General features: G+C 39.2%; 1 protein-coding gene across 1 annotated transcript; it reads left to right on the top strand.

Annotated features, from left to right (window-relative positions):
• The first annotated feature begins 3947 nt into the window (after positions 1-3947).
• LOC122659491 lies at positions 3948-5919 on the top strand. Its single transcript, XM_043854595.1, has 3 exons — positions 3948-4400; positions 4509-5471; positions 5839-5919. Exons 1-3 carry the CDS (start codon positions 3948-3950, stop codon positions 5917-5919), a joined length of 1497 nt encoding a protein of 498 aa, XP_043710530.1.
• Positions 5920-17145: the final 11226 nt, after the last annotated feature.

Consider the following 17145-nt stretch of genomic DNA (forward strand, 5'->3'; position numbering starts at 1 on the left):
ATCTATACTTCGTCGTTACACGAATCCATGTAGTCGACCCCATTTAATTGGGATAAAGCTTAATTGTTGTTTTTATTACATAGGAGGACAATGAGATCATTTCATATGTATGAGAGAGAGAGAGAGAGAGAGAGAGAATATGAAGTTATATTTATGCTCCCACTCCTTAACCCCTAACTCCTTTCAAAGGGAATCACTAGAATAGTAGAGTTGATCTAATCACCTTATGTGACACCTACTACCTACTTAGCAAGGGTTTATGATTACGGACCTGACCTCTATGGCCATTTTGGACAAATGTAGTTTTGTAGAGTATGGATCCGGATAGGATGTATCTATAAACTTTTCCAAGTATTATATATTTATTTTCATAAATAAATAAAAAAACCCTGATATGGTTTACAATAAAAATATATATTTTTTAAATTGTAACATAAACCGTTAAGAATTTAGAAACAATTTTTAAATGGATCACAACTTTGGAGAAAAAATGAAAAGATTTTTTTAAAACACTATTTGAGAAAGTTTTTTTTTTATTTTTAAATTATGCTAATTTTCTCAAGGTTTAGGTTGGTTTTGTTGGGATTTTTTTCTCCAATAATATTTTACATGAAAATTTTACTACATATTAAATTCTCTATATTTTTAATATCATTTTATAGGGAGAAATAACTATACCTGGTCACGTGTGGAGTGTTGCCCCTGCGCCCAGACACAGGGGTGGGCAAAATGACCTTTGCACCCCCATGGAAAGTCAGGCCTTTGTTAGTAAGTTTGGGAACGACAATAAAACGGGTACGAATACTCGGAATGATGCAGATCCCTGTTTTTGGGTTTCAACTGATTCAGATCCACCTGGAATCGAAGTCGAAGGAACGATGCTGTCCCTGTTTCTGTACTCTTCAACCTTGTATTTGCTCAAACCCGGTCTAATGGTCCGGTAGATTGGATGTAACTACAACGATTCCAACCGGCCAACCTGCCAACGAGGTTCCACTTCCACCCCTTCCCTCCTCAACATTGATACGAGTCGTCAGTCCTTTTTATATCCATTTTCCACACGAGCCAACCCTCTCTCTCTCTCTCTCTCATCTTCGGCGCTTTATCTTCTATGCAAGGAAGGCCATTCAGTGACCACTACTAGGTAAGGGTGTCAATTTAGAACTGAAATCGAAAACCCGAAACCAAAACCATACGTTTAAAATCGAACTTGAAGTGAATCGGTTTGGTTTTAGTTTCCAAAGCTAACAATCTTTTTTAGGTTCGATTCGGTTTTGGTTTCATGCCTAAAAACCATTAAGCTTAACTGAATTACCTATTTTCAAACCGAATAAGGAACCATATAAAACTATATGCTTTTTAATTTTTAATCAAATTTGAATGATAAATTCTTTTCTAGAGTTTGGGAAAAGTCTGGGCGACTATAATCCTAACAAATATGGTTTTTTTTAATTGATGAAGACGTAAAAAAGTTGATCTAAACCGAAATAAAACCACTAAGAAGTTGAATACAAAATCGAATAAAAACCAAAACCGAATCGACTCGGTTTTGGTTTAAAAAATATATGGGAAAATTACATATACCTCTCCTGTACTTTGGCCTAATTACACATTCCTCCCCTTGGTTTTCCCACCTTACATTCGATTCCCCTATAGTTTTCCAAAAATTAATAATTCCTCCCTTGTCGTTAGCATCTGTCTGTTATGTGCTGACATGGCATAGTTAGATTTTTTTTAATACCCAAATTGCCACTTGGCCATTGTGAGATGACCCATTTACCCTTTTGATGAAAATAACAAGGGAAAGGGAGAAAGACACTTCCAATTCCAAACTTCGTCTTCAACCTCTGACCCGTGAACTCTCCGGCGACGATACACCCAATAATCTGCCAGTCGTTTGATGATCTGCGGCTAGAGAAGAAAGGCGCGGAGAAGGTATGTGTGAAACCCTAATTTCCTCCTTTGATTTCAACCATTTTCACTTTCAAACTCAATCTTCTTCCTTCGTGACCTAAAATTTCTTCCATACACAGGTAGCTATGGCTAATGCTGGTTTGGAGAATGAGCTGGGAAGTTAATTCCTCTTCTTCCATACATCACAAGCTTGCCCTAATTCCTCTCCTTCAATCGATTTGAGGTATACCATACCGACAGCTTGCTTGCCCTAATTCCTCTCCTTCAATCGATTTGAGGTATAGCCCTAATTCCTTTGTTATACTTTTGTTGATGTAATACAACCAGAACTTGTGTTTGTAAATCCATACATACATATGAATAACTATGCAATAGGCCGAGGCATAGACCCAAGTTTCACATGCTATAAATCCAAGAACTGTCATCAGATTTATTTGATATTTTGTTTAGGAGAAATCCTTAAGTTTATTAGTCTCTTAATTTTACACTTGGATGCTATTTATTTAGATAATTCTTTTAGCAAGTTTTTAAATATCCATTGACCCATATCATCAATGTTGAATTTTTTTTGTTTATGCATAGCCCTAGTAATGGATGTAATATGCAATATTGAATTTACTTGGCAAGATAAATGGGCATAGAAAAGGTTGATCCAGATAGGTATGGGTATTTGGACATGCTCTATGACATATACAATACAGTGCTTAAAGAAGTCCTTGTGGGTCGTTCAGTGAACTTCAAGACTAACTATGTAACCCCAAATAGACAAGTGATTGAAGTGAATGATGATTACATAGTGTACAAGATGTTTTCACTATGTAAAAAGTCTGCTTCAGTGAATGTTCATGTCCATAGTCTTGTTGTGAATGAAGAAGTTAATGAGAATTATACAGTCAATGGCTACAGCAACTCAGTACTGAGCAGAGAAGAAAATGTTGAAGAAAGTGAGGTTTATTCTGTAATTGATAGAGATGTTTCAGTTGTAGGTCATTTTACTCGGCAAAAAGTGGTAAAGCACACTCCTAGAAGAGGTGGTGTGGGTTGTAATTCAAAATGTACATCTCTAGGTACTGGTACTGGCACAGTTGTTGCACATGCTGCTTTTAATGCTAATGCTAATGTTGGTGAAAGAGAAAGGGATACTAGAAGTTTAGCCATGGGAAAGGCTACTGGAACAACTGCTACTACAAGATCCAGTGGCAAATCAATTGGTGAGAAAGCTAAGGCTAATTCTGATGCCTCTGCTAGAGAGAGAGAGAATAGTAGCAGATCAGATGCATCTGCAAGCCAAGGCATTTCTGGTAACACTTCACCCATTGCAAAAACTGGAAGCTTGGGCATTACAACCAGTAGGGAGACACCCATTGGTACAAGAACCAGGGCAACTAGCAAGAGTTATGGAAGATGTGAACCAATAGAAAATGCAACTGATGAAGACAGTACTGATGATGAATGGGTCTATAAAAGTGAGGATGAGAGAGTTGATGTGAGTGATAACAGTGGAAGTGATAGTGAGTATGAAGAAGAAGCTGATGTGCTTGATGTGGAAGGACAGACAAATGAGGATACGGTTATGGATGAGAAGGATGAGTTGTCTGACTATGATCCTGATGAGTCCCATGGATACAAACTTCAAGGTGATTATGGTTTTGATGAAAGACAAAGAATAACTTTAGAAGTTGGTTTGGTGTATGATGATGTGAATCATTTCAGAAAAGTATTGTATGAATATGTGGTTCAAGAGGGTTTCCAGCTTTTAAAATAGAAAAATGAGAAGTCAAGAGTCACAGCAAGATGTGCAGGTAATGGTTGTACTTGGAGAATTCATGCTTCTCTAGATGGTGATGGTAAGGCATATATGATAAAGACTCTTAACCCACAACATACATGTGTCAGTGATTCAAACCGAAATCAATGTTTCATACAAGTGGGTTGCTGAGAAACTCTGTGAAGAGCTCAAGGTTGGCCCAGGAATGTCAAGAGAAGCCATGTCAGCTATTTTGCTAAAAAGATTTGGACTTTAAGTTTCATACATGAAGCTATGGAGGGCACGCAAAGTTGCCCATGAATGGAATGAAGGTAATCATGCAGATTCTTATGCAATGTTACCTAGCTATGCAAGGCTGGTTGTGCAAACAAATCCTTGTAGCATGTTCATACTTCAATATGAGGACAGACCAGTGGATATGTCAACTAATCCAGTCTTCAAGAGATGTTTTGTATGTTACAAGGCATGTAGAGATGGTTTTGTGAATGGTTGTAGAAAGTTTGTTGGACTTGATGGCTGCCATCTTAAGGGCAGATTTGGAGGGGTGTTGTTATCAGCTGTAGCAGTTGATGGGAATAACTCTATATTCCCACTTGCATTTGGAGTGGTGGAAATTGAAAACAAATCCAGTTGGAGGGTTTTTTTGGATTGTTTACATGATGCTCTAGGGGATGCAAGTGATGACAACACATTGACTTTTATGTCAGATAACCAGAAGGTATGTCTGATTTAGTATGCTATAATTATTTTTTGAAAATTTATAAGTTTTGAATTGATATAGTTTAAGTGGTATTTAATTTCTATGTTTTGCATTTGATTTATGTAGGGATTGACAGAGATTATTGGTGACCTCTTCCCGTATTCTAATATTAGATGTTGTAGTAGACATCTATACCAGAACTTCAAGGCAAAGTTCCCTGGATCTATATTGAGAAGATATTATTGGGCAGCTTCTGAAGCATCTACTTTGGTTATATTTCAAAAGGCAATGGATACCATTAAATCCATTGACAATGCAGCCTATGAGTGGTTGAATAGGAAACCACATACGTTGTGGTCTAGGCATGCATTTGATTTAAGATGTAAGAATGATTCTATTACAAACATTGTCACTGAGAGTTTTAACAGTTGGGTTGGATATTTGAGAAGCAAGCCAATATTGAGTTTACTTGACTCCATCAGGATTAAGGTGATGGAGAGGTTATACAATAGGTATCAAAAGGGTTGCACATATGAAAGTATGATCACCCCTAAGGTGTTGCACAAATTAGCAACTATTAAAGAACAGTCCAGACATTGTCATGTCTATGCATCTTCTCCTTATGAATTTGAAGTTGCAGAAAACTTTGTGAGAAAGTTTGTGGTTGATTTGAAAAAGAGTTGTACATGTAGAGTATGGGAGTGTATTGGGGTGCCATGTAAGCATGCAGCTGCAGCAATCTCATACAAGAGACAGATTGTTGAAGATTACTGTGATGGATGTTACAGTAAGCAGAGGTACTTGGTGACATATGCGAATATGATCCATCCCCTCCTAGATATACAAGATTTGAGTAAAGAAGGTCCACAAGGTGTTGTGCAGCCTCCAAAATTGAAGAGATTACCAGGTAGACCTCATAAGAACAGGAGGAAGGAACCTGGTGAGGGAGCTCCAACAGATTTTAGAAAGAGAAGTAGGACTGTGAGATGTGAAAAGTGTAAAGAACTTGGACATAACAAGATGAAGTGTGAGAGAGCTCCAGTTAAGGAGAAGGGGGCATCTTCTTCTAATACTTCAAGGCCTAGAAAGGTAATTACATCAATTTTTTACATCTGTTATACGTAGTGTAACTATATTGTAAGCTCATTCTAACTTTGTTTTTGTTTTATGTTTATAAAATAGATGAAAAGAAATGAGGAAGAAGATGAGGTGCGCATGTCACAGATTGTAACTAGATCACAAGCTTCTACTACTACTACAACTGAGACTCCACAAGAGAGGATTAGATCCCAATTGACAGTTAAACGGGCAAAACAAAAGGGAACAAGCAACAAAAAGTAGCTGAGCAGCTTGGAAACTTTAAAGGGAAGCAAGTGTCAGATGGTGTTGGCTGCAGACTTGGATTTTTTTGGATCTTTTATGAGTGTTATGAACTTGTTTTATAATATTGACACAGGTTGTATATGGGTCTTCAAACAATGTCATGTGTTTTGAAGTTTTTGTACTTTGTGGAAGTAGGTTGATTGGAACAATTTAAGGATGTTTGAAAGTTTAAGTGTTGGATGGTTGATTTATGTGGAACATATATAATGTTGTGTAGTTGATTTGATGTGACTTATTATGGATCCCCATATCGTTTTTATTAGATGTTTACTATTATCCTTGCATACAGGTTGTAAATTTTGTCCTGTTTTAGAGGAGATGCTGTCCGTATGGTTTTTATTACATGTTTACATATTATCCTTACATACAGGTTGTAAATTTTGTTCTGTTTTAGGGGAGATGCTGTCCATTTGGAACTAGGACACTTCACATATGATCAGGTCCATATAGGCTGTAAATTTTTGTCATGTTTTAGTGGAGATGCTGCCCATTTGGAACTAGGACAACTTCACATATGATCGAGGTCCATACAGGTTGTCAATTTTTCTCATATTTTAATGGAGATGTTGCCCATTTGGAACTAGGACAACTTTACAGATTATCAGTCCCTTTTACCTACTAAAATATGGGAAATATTGCCACTTTGAAGATTATAACAACCTATAACAAACACAATAGTTAAAAAAAGTTGTTCATTTCATTGCTAAATTGTACTTGATTACAATACTTCATCAACTTATCTTTCACAATTTTTTAACAATAAAGGCTAAAACAACTACAACAACAAAGCAAAATAAAGTTTGCCCAACAAGCTTCCCCCGACCTAGTCTAACATTCATCTGCGCTTGTCTAAGCTCCATCTGCCCTAATCTGCGTTTCAAACTGGACATCTCTTCCACCACATCTGGAGGACTGGGGTTTGATACACTTTGCATCTCTTCATTCAACACCATCCTATCACCAATTATTTCTTCATTATATGGATCACACCAGGAGAAAAACCGGACTCATAATAACACTTCATGTTTTTGAACTTCAATCCAGGATGGTTGCTGCTATTCACATTGGATGTAGACATTGGCTCTGCAAACAAGAAATTAGATTAGTTGGTATTAGGAAATCTATTAATCTGATCCAAACCGAGTTTAATTAACATGGATATAAAAGCACAATTTATAAATAAATTGGATCAGCCATGTCTATTTTGCTAAATCAACATATGGTATTACTATCTACATACATTCAGCCTTAATTCGCTTGAACATGATTTTGCCCTAATTCGGATTACAACCTGCATACATTCTTCCCTAATTCATTTGAAAATGATTTTACTCTAATTTTTCGAACATAGGGGTGGGATTGAAAGCTATTTCGCTAAATGAGCATATGGTATTACACTATGAGAGGATGAAATGAAAAAAAAAGAAGCAACTAACCTTCGTCGGAGATGGAGATGCTTGGAGGTGACTGTCGCCGAAGTTGCTTGAAGGTTGTTGTCGCCGAAGAAGCTTGGAGGTGGCTGTCACTGGATAAGGTTGGAGGTGGGTGAAAATGAAACCCTAGTCGATTTTAGAAATGATGAAAAGGGTAAAATTGGAAATGCAATTTTTATTTGTTAGTAAAGGATAAAACAGTCTTTTCAAACCATTAACTAACAACACCCTAACACCGTCAACCATAAGGGGTCAAAATATAAGGTGGGAAAACCAAGGGGAGGAACGTGTAATTAGGCCAAAGTACAGGGGAGGTATATGTAATTTACCCAAAATATATTCATATTCGTGGTTCGATTCGGTTCTGGTTTCTACATTTTGTTAACGAAACAAAAACCCCAAAACTAAACCTTTCTTAGATTCTCAATCTGCCGGTCCCTTCCCCTTCTCCGTCTCCGATTGTGATTGCAGAGGCTCAAATTTGAAGAGGAATCAACTCCAGCCTTGCAGCGACCTCATTGGAGGAATCGACTGTGATAGCCTTGCAGTGGGTCCCTTCATCTTCTCCATTTCTCCGGTAATAGGTGAGTCTGTTCTCAATCCCTGATTTCTTAGTCTATTTGGCAGCCGAATATGTCATTGATCAATGCGATTCCATAATCTTCTTCCACTCATTTTAATCCAAAACCATTGCTCATGAATCCTCCTAGTATTTCAAGAACCATCCACGAGATAACAAGAACAGTTGTCTCGTTAGAGTTGCCACTTCCTTGTGACCATTTCTCCTTCTCATCATTTGTCCTCTTTTGATCCAGAAACCACAACCGGCTTTGTAGAAGAAACCTTCTTGGTGTTCAAATCAGACAAGCTTCCCTGAATGTTGGGGATTTGTTTTTTTCTGAGGAAATCGAATGGATAAGTTCCAAGTTCATTGTCTACAATATCGTATCAAATGGCTGTTCTTTAAAATTCAGTGTTTTGATTTCCTACTCTGAATTTGTTCCCCCATCATGTTTAATTTCTTTAGCAGACCCAAGCACAACCTTTCGCCTCTCTCTCTCTCTCTCTCCGCCTAGAATACTAGTCGAAAAGAAGCATTCATGTTCTGCTAAATTTCTTTTGTTTTTCTTCACAGGCATCTGCGGGTAGTTGCAGATTACAGAGGGCTCTCCCCTGAATCCTGAATTAATCGCCTCCTTAGTCCCCCACATAAGGAAAAAATGAAGTTTCTGGACTGGTACGTGAAGATAGCAGCTGGGTCTGCCTTGATCGGAGCTTCGATGGAGTTCTTCATGATTCAAACCGGTTTCTGTGTGAGAACCATCCTTTCGTTCTCCTTTAAATCTCCAGTTTATTTCTCTCTTGTGTTTTTCCCCCTATAAAATGTTGTTGCAATTGAAAATTACATGATATAGAAGCTTAAACTGTAGTACGTTCAACCAGAATTCGATCCGGGTCTATAAAAATATATTGAAAAGAATGAACCATATATCCCTTTTCCTCTTCTGTGGAGTTTCTTGTAAACAGATCAAGCGTATTATGCTAATAAGTACAAGTGGAACTATTTCAAGTTCAAGATTTTATTGTCAGGTTTAAATTTCTTTCAAATATTTTTTTGTTTTTCTGTTTTTCCTTTTATGCTAAATAATCTGTTATTCTTATTGCTCTTGTTCTATTTCGTAATTCATGCAGTTGCTTGTACCGTTTGTATCCCTTACCTGTTTGTTGAAATGCCTCAACTGATAAAATAAGATCATGTGTTGTTTCCAGCATTTGTATGTACTTTAAATTCATTTGTAATGTGAAGGCCTTCTACAAATTAGCTAGATGGTCGATTAACCTGAAGTTAAAGGAAATTAGAAGGTTCATCTAGACTTTTCAAACTATTGTGGCTCCAATTCAGTTTTTTCGTACTTCATAATTAGCTTGCAGGAAGATTCAATGTTCTAATTATTGGCTTAGGCATGGGATTGTATGAGTATTAGTTATAAATATTTAGAGGGAAAAAAAGATAATGTGGCACCAATAAATCTGAACCCAGTATGAAAAAACCGTGGGAAGCTTCCGTGGTTGGCTTTCATTTGAGGTGAGGCTATTTAAGCTACTGGAAGTCTTTAAAAGTCTCACAATCATGGGAATATGCATCCAATTGTGGAGTGTCTAGCTAACTTTGGTGGATTGATATAGATGTCATCAGCCGGTGGGAATCTTCTGTATCATTATACTTATAATTTTACTGTCTTCCATATGGGTTCGGTTGCTCTTTTGAAACAGTGATGTTTATACTTTATATGATACATCATGTGTATCAATAACCAGTTATCAACCCCTTCAAATAATATCCTGTCTGGAGTTTTCACCCGTCATGAGTAATTTCAACTCTCATAAATACCGATTATAGTTGTGGGCAAGCGTATTTATACTATTTCATTTCATCAAATCAGTTGCATGCTTGATTGTGCTACAACAGAAATGCAAATCGTGGCTATAACTTGGATTTTGTTGTCCGTCTTTGAAGTTCTAACTCTAATACTTGACTGATGTTTGTTGTATTCCTCAGACGACACTGTAACTGTTCTAGAGTCTGAGAAGCGAGCTTGGGAGAATTCGCCCGAAGCTGAAGCAATCAAAAAGGCTCTCAATCCTTGGAGGGAGAATGATAAGGAGACAAGGAAGAATTCCTAGCATTCTGTTTTACTTTCACTCGATTCACGGAACGGTACATTTGAGACTTACCCTTTTGTTATATGGTGAAGTGTTTGACTAATTTAACCTTAAATATAGATAGTAACGGATATAAAAGTTGGCAGAAACTTCACCCTGTACACAGTTCAGTTATGTATCAGGAGCACCTAACTGTTAAACTGGTTGATCAATTTTTTGTTGAACTTGGTGCCTTTTAACAAATGATATTGAAATTTTACCTGATTCTTCTGACTTTAAGCTGAACCAAACCCAATGTGTTTTGGATCATTGCCCCTTTGAAAGTCATCTCTTTTGATGAGATCAGCACTGAAAGTTTTGATCTTTTGTGTCTTTGAACCAGGGAAGCCCAATACTGGACCTCAACAATCTTTTTAAATATACTAGGATCATCTCTTAACAAGCTTTATTCATATAAATAAGGAAATTTTATTAAAGATGGGACAAGTGACCTGAAGGGGGAAAAGGGCCTCCCTATACTTACTAGGCCCCTGACTATTTGCAGAAAACAGAATGAATATTTCAATCTCCCATTCAATGTCAGTTAATGTTCTTTTCTTATGTTTCTCATTTTCTAAATTGAAGTGGGAGTTATGTTAGATAGTGAATGTTGTATTGGATATCATAGCGGAATCGACAATTTACCATGTTCCTATCCAATCCTTCTCAGTTTTACCCCAACTAAAAGATGTCGGCTACATGGATCCTCTTTTGCCAATCAACTCTTTTCAATTCATACTTGTTAAGTGTCCCAAGCTATATGCATGTCTTTCCTCTCCAGTATCTGCAATGCACCATGATATTCTAAAAATTTATCTGTTGCATCTTTTGCAGGCTACAAGGAGATTCAAGACTGACAAGTGATTGGAGAACCTTTATTGGATTTGTTCATGCCGTTGTGATTTTTTTGTTTTCAATTGTGAGTTGGCATTGCAGAATTTTTGTAAAACCTCAAGGAGATTTGTGAACTCGGAATTTGGAAGAGAATAAATTGAAACTGTCTTTTGTTTTTATGGTGGATAAGAAAATCAAAACTTTTGATGTAATCTCTAGGTGTTACTTGACTTACTGATTAACAGAATTCTCACTTTTTTAATTATTTTGTTCAGTATGTAAATAATGTGGATCAAAATCACTCAATTGTATTTATAATCACACTGTAAAGTCTCAATTATATTTTATCAATTTGTAAGAGGAATGATTCTAAACCAAATAGTGGTTTATGATTGGGGTTGTTGGTATCTATGGCCTTGGCGATGGCTCTTCAACTTAATTTGTCACGATCGAAACTGAAATTCATAGGGTTTGAGCCCCTTATAATCATAATTAAGTACTATCATATTCTAATTTTTTCGTGTTCAAGTAATTACATTGCATTAGGGTGTCAATAGTTGGCCTGCACTGTTAAGCCCGACTTAAACTGATCTGTTAAAGTGTGAAACTGGACCGACTAGTTACTAAATGTGTTGGGTTCGAGCATCGATCGATTGTTATTCGGGTGCAAGGTAATCGTCCGACCAGGACTGACCGAAACATGTGACCGACTGTTAGGCCTGACTAAGACCAACCTGACCTTGTTTATTTTCTCATATTGGTAGTTGAACGAAGCACGATGGCCGCTCAAACCCAGGCCGCAGAGGAGCTCAATCCTTGTTTGAACACATTACATTCAACTCTAAATAAGATTCTTAATACGGAGAAACTAGTCAGACCAAATCCTTCCTAAAACCAATAAGTGTGAAAAGAAAGACCAAACATCTCATGTAATTGTATATGAACTCAGTAACCTAATAGACAAAAAAGGTCCTTAAAAAATGATGAAATGAAGCAACAATTGATTAGGCCGTTTATGGGCACTTTGGTATGAGCCAGTCTAGAGACCAATTAACCCGATTAGCATGAGCTTGACCATTGATCGGTAATCGATCGACCGAATATAATCATATCTATGTCTAGCCTATGAGGCCCGATTAGCTAAACATGTTGGTCATGGTCCAGAGTGTTAAATTGGTGGGAACTGATTAGGCCTGACCTAGATTGACCGGTTGACACCCCCTACATTGCATATCAACCATCCACAGATCCACTATTCTCTATCAGAGAAAGAAATCAACCCCTTATTATAGTCTCTATGTAAGTGTAATCAATCATGTTGTCGAGATCATGGATTTAAATCACGGTATTAGGATGTTTACCAAAAAAAAATCATGGTATTAGGATTAGCAACCGATACAAATCCGTTAATATGGGCCATATCAGACTGTTTTCTCCTCATTTTTTGGACCAGTACAGAATATCGGGCACCAGTGATACCGATAAGTATCGACCGATTGTTTCCCTCTTAATAAATAAAACCGCAGAACATTTAATGAAACTTACCTCTTATAGTATGATCCCAAGTTTATTGAATCACACTTAAAAAAAAAAAAAAAAAAAGTCATAGATTTTGAAAAATATTTGCTTCTTCTCCCTTATTCCAATTTTTAGGGTTTCAGCCGATTCAGATCCACCTGGGATCAAAGTCGGAGGAACGATGTTGTCCCTGTTTCTGTACTCTTCAACCTTGTATTAACTTAAACCTGGTCCAATGGTCCGGTCCATTGGGTGTAACTACAACGATTCCAACCGGCCAACTTGCCAACGAGGTTCCACTTCCACCCCTTCCCTCCTCAACATTGATACGAGTCGTTGGTCCTTTCTATATCTATTTTCCACATGAGCCAACCCTCTCTCTCTCTCTCCTCTTCGATGCTTCATCTTCTACACAAGGAAGGACATTCAGCGACCACTACCAAGTAAGGGTGGCAATTTAGAACTGACATCGAAAATCGAAACGAAACTAGTCGTTTAAAATCGAACCGAAGTAAATCGATTTGGTTTTTGTTTTCAAATCATTTATTGTTATTTTTTCGCTACTTTTAAAAGTTTTAATAAGCACATGCTATAATTGCTCCAAATCAAGGGGTAATTAGGTAACTTCACTTTTTTTTAAATTTTATTACTTTTCAAATTTAACTCTCAAACCCTTGTCTCTCTCTCTCTGCTCGTGAACTAGACTGAAGGTGAAAGCCTCTCCCTCTCGCACGTCGCTTGCTTGTGAACCAAACTGAAGGTGAAAACCTTCTTGCTCACGCTCGTGAACCTGACTAAAGGTGAAAACCTTCTCTCTCTTGATTGAACCTTGTTATTCAAGCGGTGACGGTATATATTCTAAGTACACCGGTGAACAAATCTAGGGCTTTGAACTTGCCTTTGATTAGTTCATATTTCCACCAGGATGGTACGACCCTGGCTCTTTTAGGAAGAAGAACTTGAAGAATAATATTGTATCCCACTTCAGGGGGGACCTCCTCGAGCAAGGCTCAATCTTAATGATATAATTCTCATGCTCTTCTCATTAGGTGATTAAACTAATATAGGGAGTACAACCAGATTACAACCAGGACTCCTTAACGTAATAAACTCTAACAACTGAAATAGATAACAATCCTAAACTAGTAAAATAATCTCAAAGACAATCCCAACTCAACTCTACTTCTACGTGGCTGCATGGCACAGCATGGCCACCACAATAACACAAATCAATAAAACAAATCCTAAAGAAACGTAACATTCCCCTTTCCTTAAGAGGATTTGTGACCCCACGAATCAAACTGTGGAAACCGCTGATGAAGATCATGCCAGGTTTCCCACGTGGCATCCTCAGGCGCTCTACTGGACCACTGGACTAAGATTTGAGTTACAGCACGATTGTTGGGTTTCACCACGCGACGATCCAGGGCAGCAATGGGCTCCACGAGAAACTGTCCATCCTCATTAACTTCTGGAAGAGTCGTCTGAGCGAGAACTTGCTGACCCAACTTCTTTTTTAGGCAAGAGACATGAAACACTGGATGAACCTTCGATTGAGCAGGCAGGTCGAGCTTGTAGGCCACTGGCCCGATGTGTTGAGTCACTTGGAAGGGGCCATAAAATTTTGGGGCCAGCTTCAAATTGGTACGTGCTGCAACAGTAGATTGCCGATAAGGCTTGAGGCATAAGAACACCCAATCGCCCACCTGAAACTCTCTTTTTGAGCGGTGAAGATCAGCTTGTTGCTTCATGCAGTGTATGGCGCGATGGAGGTTCTCTCTAACTGCTCGAAGGAAACTATCACGCCGCTCTCGTAACTGTTGATCAAGTGCGGCCACTGGGGTGCTTCCTGATGTATAAAGAGTGAGTGGTGGTGGGGTCTAACTGTACAGAACTTCATAAGGAGTTATTTTGGTGGAGGAGTGACATGAGGTGTTATACCACCATTCCGCTAACGAAAGCCACCGTGCCCATTGTTTAGGTTTATCCCCTGTAACACATCGGAGATATGATTCCAAACAACGGTTCTTGACCTCTATCTGCCCGTCCGTCTGGGGATGGTAGGCCGAGCTCATGCGCAACTGAGACCATGGAGTCGAAACAATTCTTGCCAAAATGTGCTTAAAAATACTGTGTCTCGATCACTCACAATGGATTGAGGCATTCCATGGAGTTTAAAAACCCCGTCGAAGAACACCTGAGCTACTATGGAAGCAGTGTACAGATGGCTCAATGGCATGAAATGAGCATATTTACTAAGTCGATCTACCACAACAAAGATCACGGTTTTACCAAAAGAGACTGGCAAGCCATCGATAAAATCCATAGACAAATCGGTCCATACCCGTGTGGGTATTTGAAGGGGTTGTAATAACCCTAGAGAGGCTCGCCTTTATTATGTTGGCAGACGTTGCACTTGGTCACAAAACAATGGATATCCTTCCGATAACCAGACCAATAAAAAGTGCGTTCAACGGCTTCAATGTCTTTAGAAATCCTTAGTGTCCTCTGGTCGCTCCAGAATGTAGCTCAGTAAGGATGGTAGCTTGGATAAGAGATGTAGGGCTAATAACCAAGCGACCTTTGTAATGAAGTTCATTGTTCAGCCATGTATAACCCTGATGAGATGTGGCATCAGCCTGGAGGTCCTGCACGATCTGATGGGGGGGAGGTATCTGAAGTCCACTCCGATCGAAAATGGTCCAACAAATTGGACATGGGTCCAGTAATGGCATGGAGCACTATCTCGTCTTCACCTTATCGTGAGAGAGCATCTGCGACCTTGTGTTCTGTGCCCCGTTTATATAAAATCTCATAGTCATAGCCCAATAGTTTGGCGAGCCACTGGTGTTGGGCTGGTGTACTGATGCGCTGCTCGAGTAGGAATTTGAGACTTTGATGGTCAGTCCCGAATCTTGAAGTGCCTGCCTATGAGATAAGGCCTCCATTTTTGGATGGCGTGAACAATAGCCAACATTTCCTTCTCGTAGGTTGAGAGAGCCAGATTTTTGGGCGAGAGGGCTTTACTTGTGAAGACAATAGGGTGCCCAGCTTGAAGCAACACGGCGCCGATGCCTACTCCACATACATCGCTCTCTATAGTGAACTCTTTGGAAAAATCAGGTAAGGAAAGCACTAGGGCAGTGCTCATAGCATGCTTAAGTGACTCAAAGGCAGCTTCAGATGATGATGTCACAAAAAATCCATCCTTCTTGAGCATATCTGTAAGGGGTTGGCTTATCTTTCCATAATCAAGCACAAAGCAATGATAATAGCCAGTAAGACCAAGGAAACCACGTAGGGCCTTCAAGGTCTTTGGTTTAGGGCAATTAACCATATCAGCCACCTTGGCAGGGTCAGTTGCTACACCTTCACAAGAAATAACGTGTCCCAAATACTCAAGCCGCGACAATCCAAAGGCGCACTTGCTGCGCTTGACGGAGAGATGATGGTGACGCAGTGTAGTAAACACAGTTTGTAGATGTGAGAGGTAATCTTCCCAATTATGATTGTATATTAATATGTCGTCAAAAAATACAAGCACTAATCGGCGAAGGAAAGGCTTAAAAATCTCCTTCATGAGGCACTGAAAAGTCGAAGGGGCGTTAGTCAAGCCGAAAGGCATAACTAAAAATTCATAATGCCCTTCGTGAGTGCGAAATGCCATTTTTGAAATGTTGGGTGGGTGAACCCGAATCTAATGAAAACCTGATCGAAGATCAAGCTTGGAAAATAATTAGGCACCATGAAGCTCATCCAACAATTCATCAATGGCAGGAATAGGGAACTTATCTTTCACAGTGACTTGATTTAGGGCCCTGTAATCAACACAGAACCGCCACATGTTGTCCTTTTTCTGTACTAAAAGAACGGGCGAGGAAAAGGGGTTAACACTTGGGCGGATGATTCCAGATTGTAGCATTTCCTTAACAAGTTTTTCAATCTCATTTTTCTGCATATATGGGTACCTATAAGGGCACACGTTGACTGGTGTCGTGGCTGGCAGCAAAGGGATATGATGGTCTTGAGCACGCTCTGATGGTAGGTCGTGTGGTTCTTCAAAGATTGGTGCAAACTCAAGTAGCAGTTCGGAGACTGACGGAGGATCAACCTTATCATGATTGGAGGTTGAAGTAATAGAATAGAAGGCACATTATCCATGCTTTTGTATAGTGCGGCTCATCTCCTCACGACCAATGGCCTTTAAATCTCCACTTTGAGCACCTCTCATCACATGCCTATGCCTATTCAGCCAAAACTCCATGCGTAATTTCTCAAAATTCCATATAATATCACCAAGAGTGGTGAGCCATTGGATACCTAAGACAATGTCGTACCCGTCGAGAGGTAAGAGTCGAGCAGCTGCTGCGAACTCCTTTCCGTGCATAAACCAGCAGAGGTCAAGGCAGATCGAGTTAATGAGTAGCTGTTCGCCATTAGCCACTTTTACTCGGAGTGGTTGTGTGGGCTGAACTATGCAACCAGTACGCTTTACGACCCTTGGATCGAGGAAGTTGTGGGTACTGCCGAAATCAATCAAAATCGATACTGGCCGGCGCTTAACAAAACCGTGGACGCGCATGGTATGGGGTGCTGGTGAGCTGGTGAGGGCATGAAAGGAGATCTGAACATCATTCTCGGCATCGTGAACACCATCGTTCGATGGATTTAGGTCGCCTGGATCATCTTCTGAATCAGATCCTCCAGCTTAAAGTACAAAAAGTTTCTTGGTTCTACATCGATGACCAGCGGTGAATTTTTATCCATAATTGAGGCAAAGTCCTTTTTTGCGCTGGGCGTTCATCTTCGACTGGGTGAGCCGATTAAAGGGGGGGCGAAGAAGCCGTTGTGGGTCTTGCTTGTGATTTGGTGGAGGAGTTGAACGGTGGGTG

This window comes from Telopea speciosissima, chromosome 4 (assembly GCF_018873765.1).
Source record: "Telopea speciosissima isolate NSW1024214 ecotype Mountain lineage chromosome 4, Tspe_v1, whole genome shotgun sequence".
In the NCBI taxonomy this organism is placed as follows: Eukaryota; Viridiplantae; Streptophyta; class Magnoliopsida; order Proteales; family Proteaceae; genus Telopea; species Telopea speciosissima.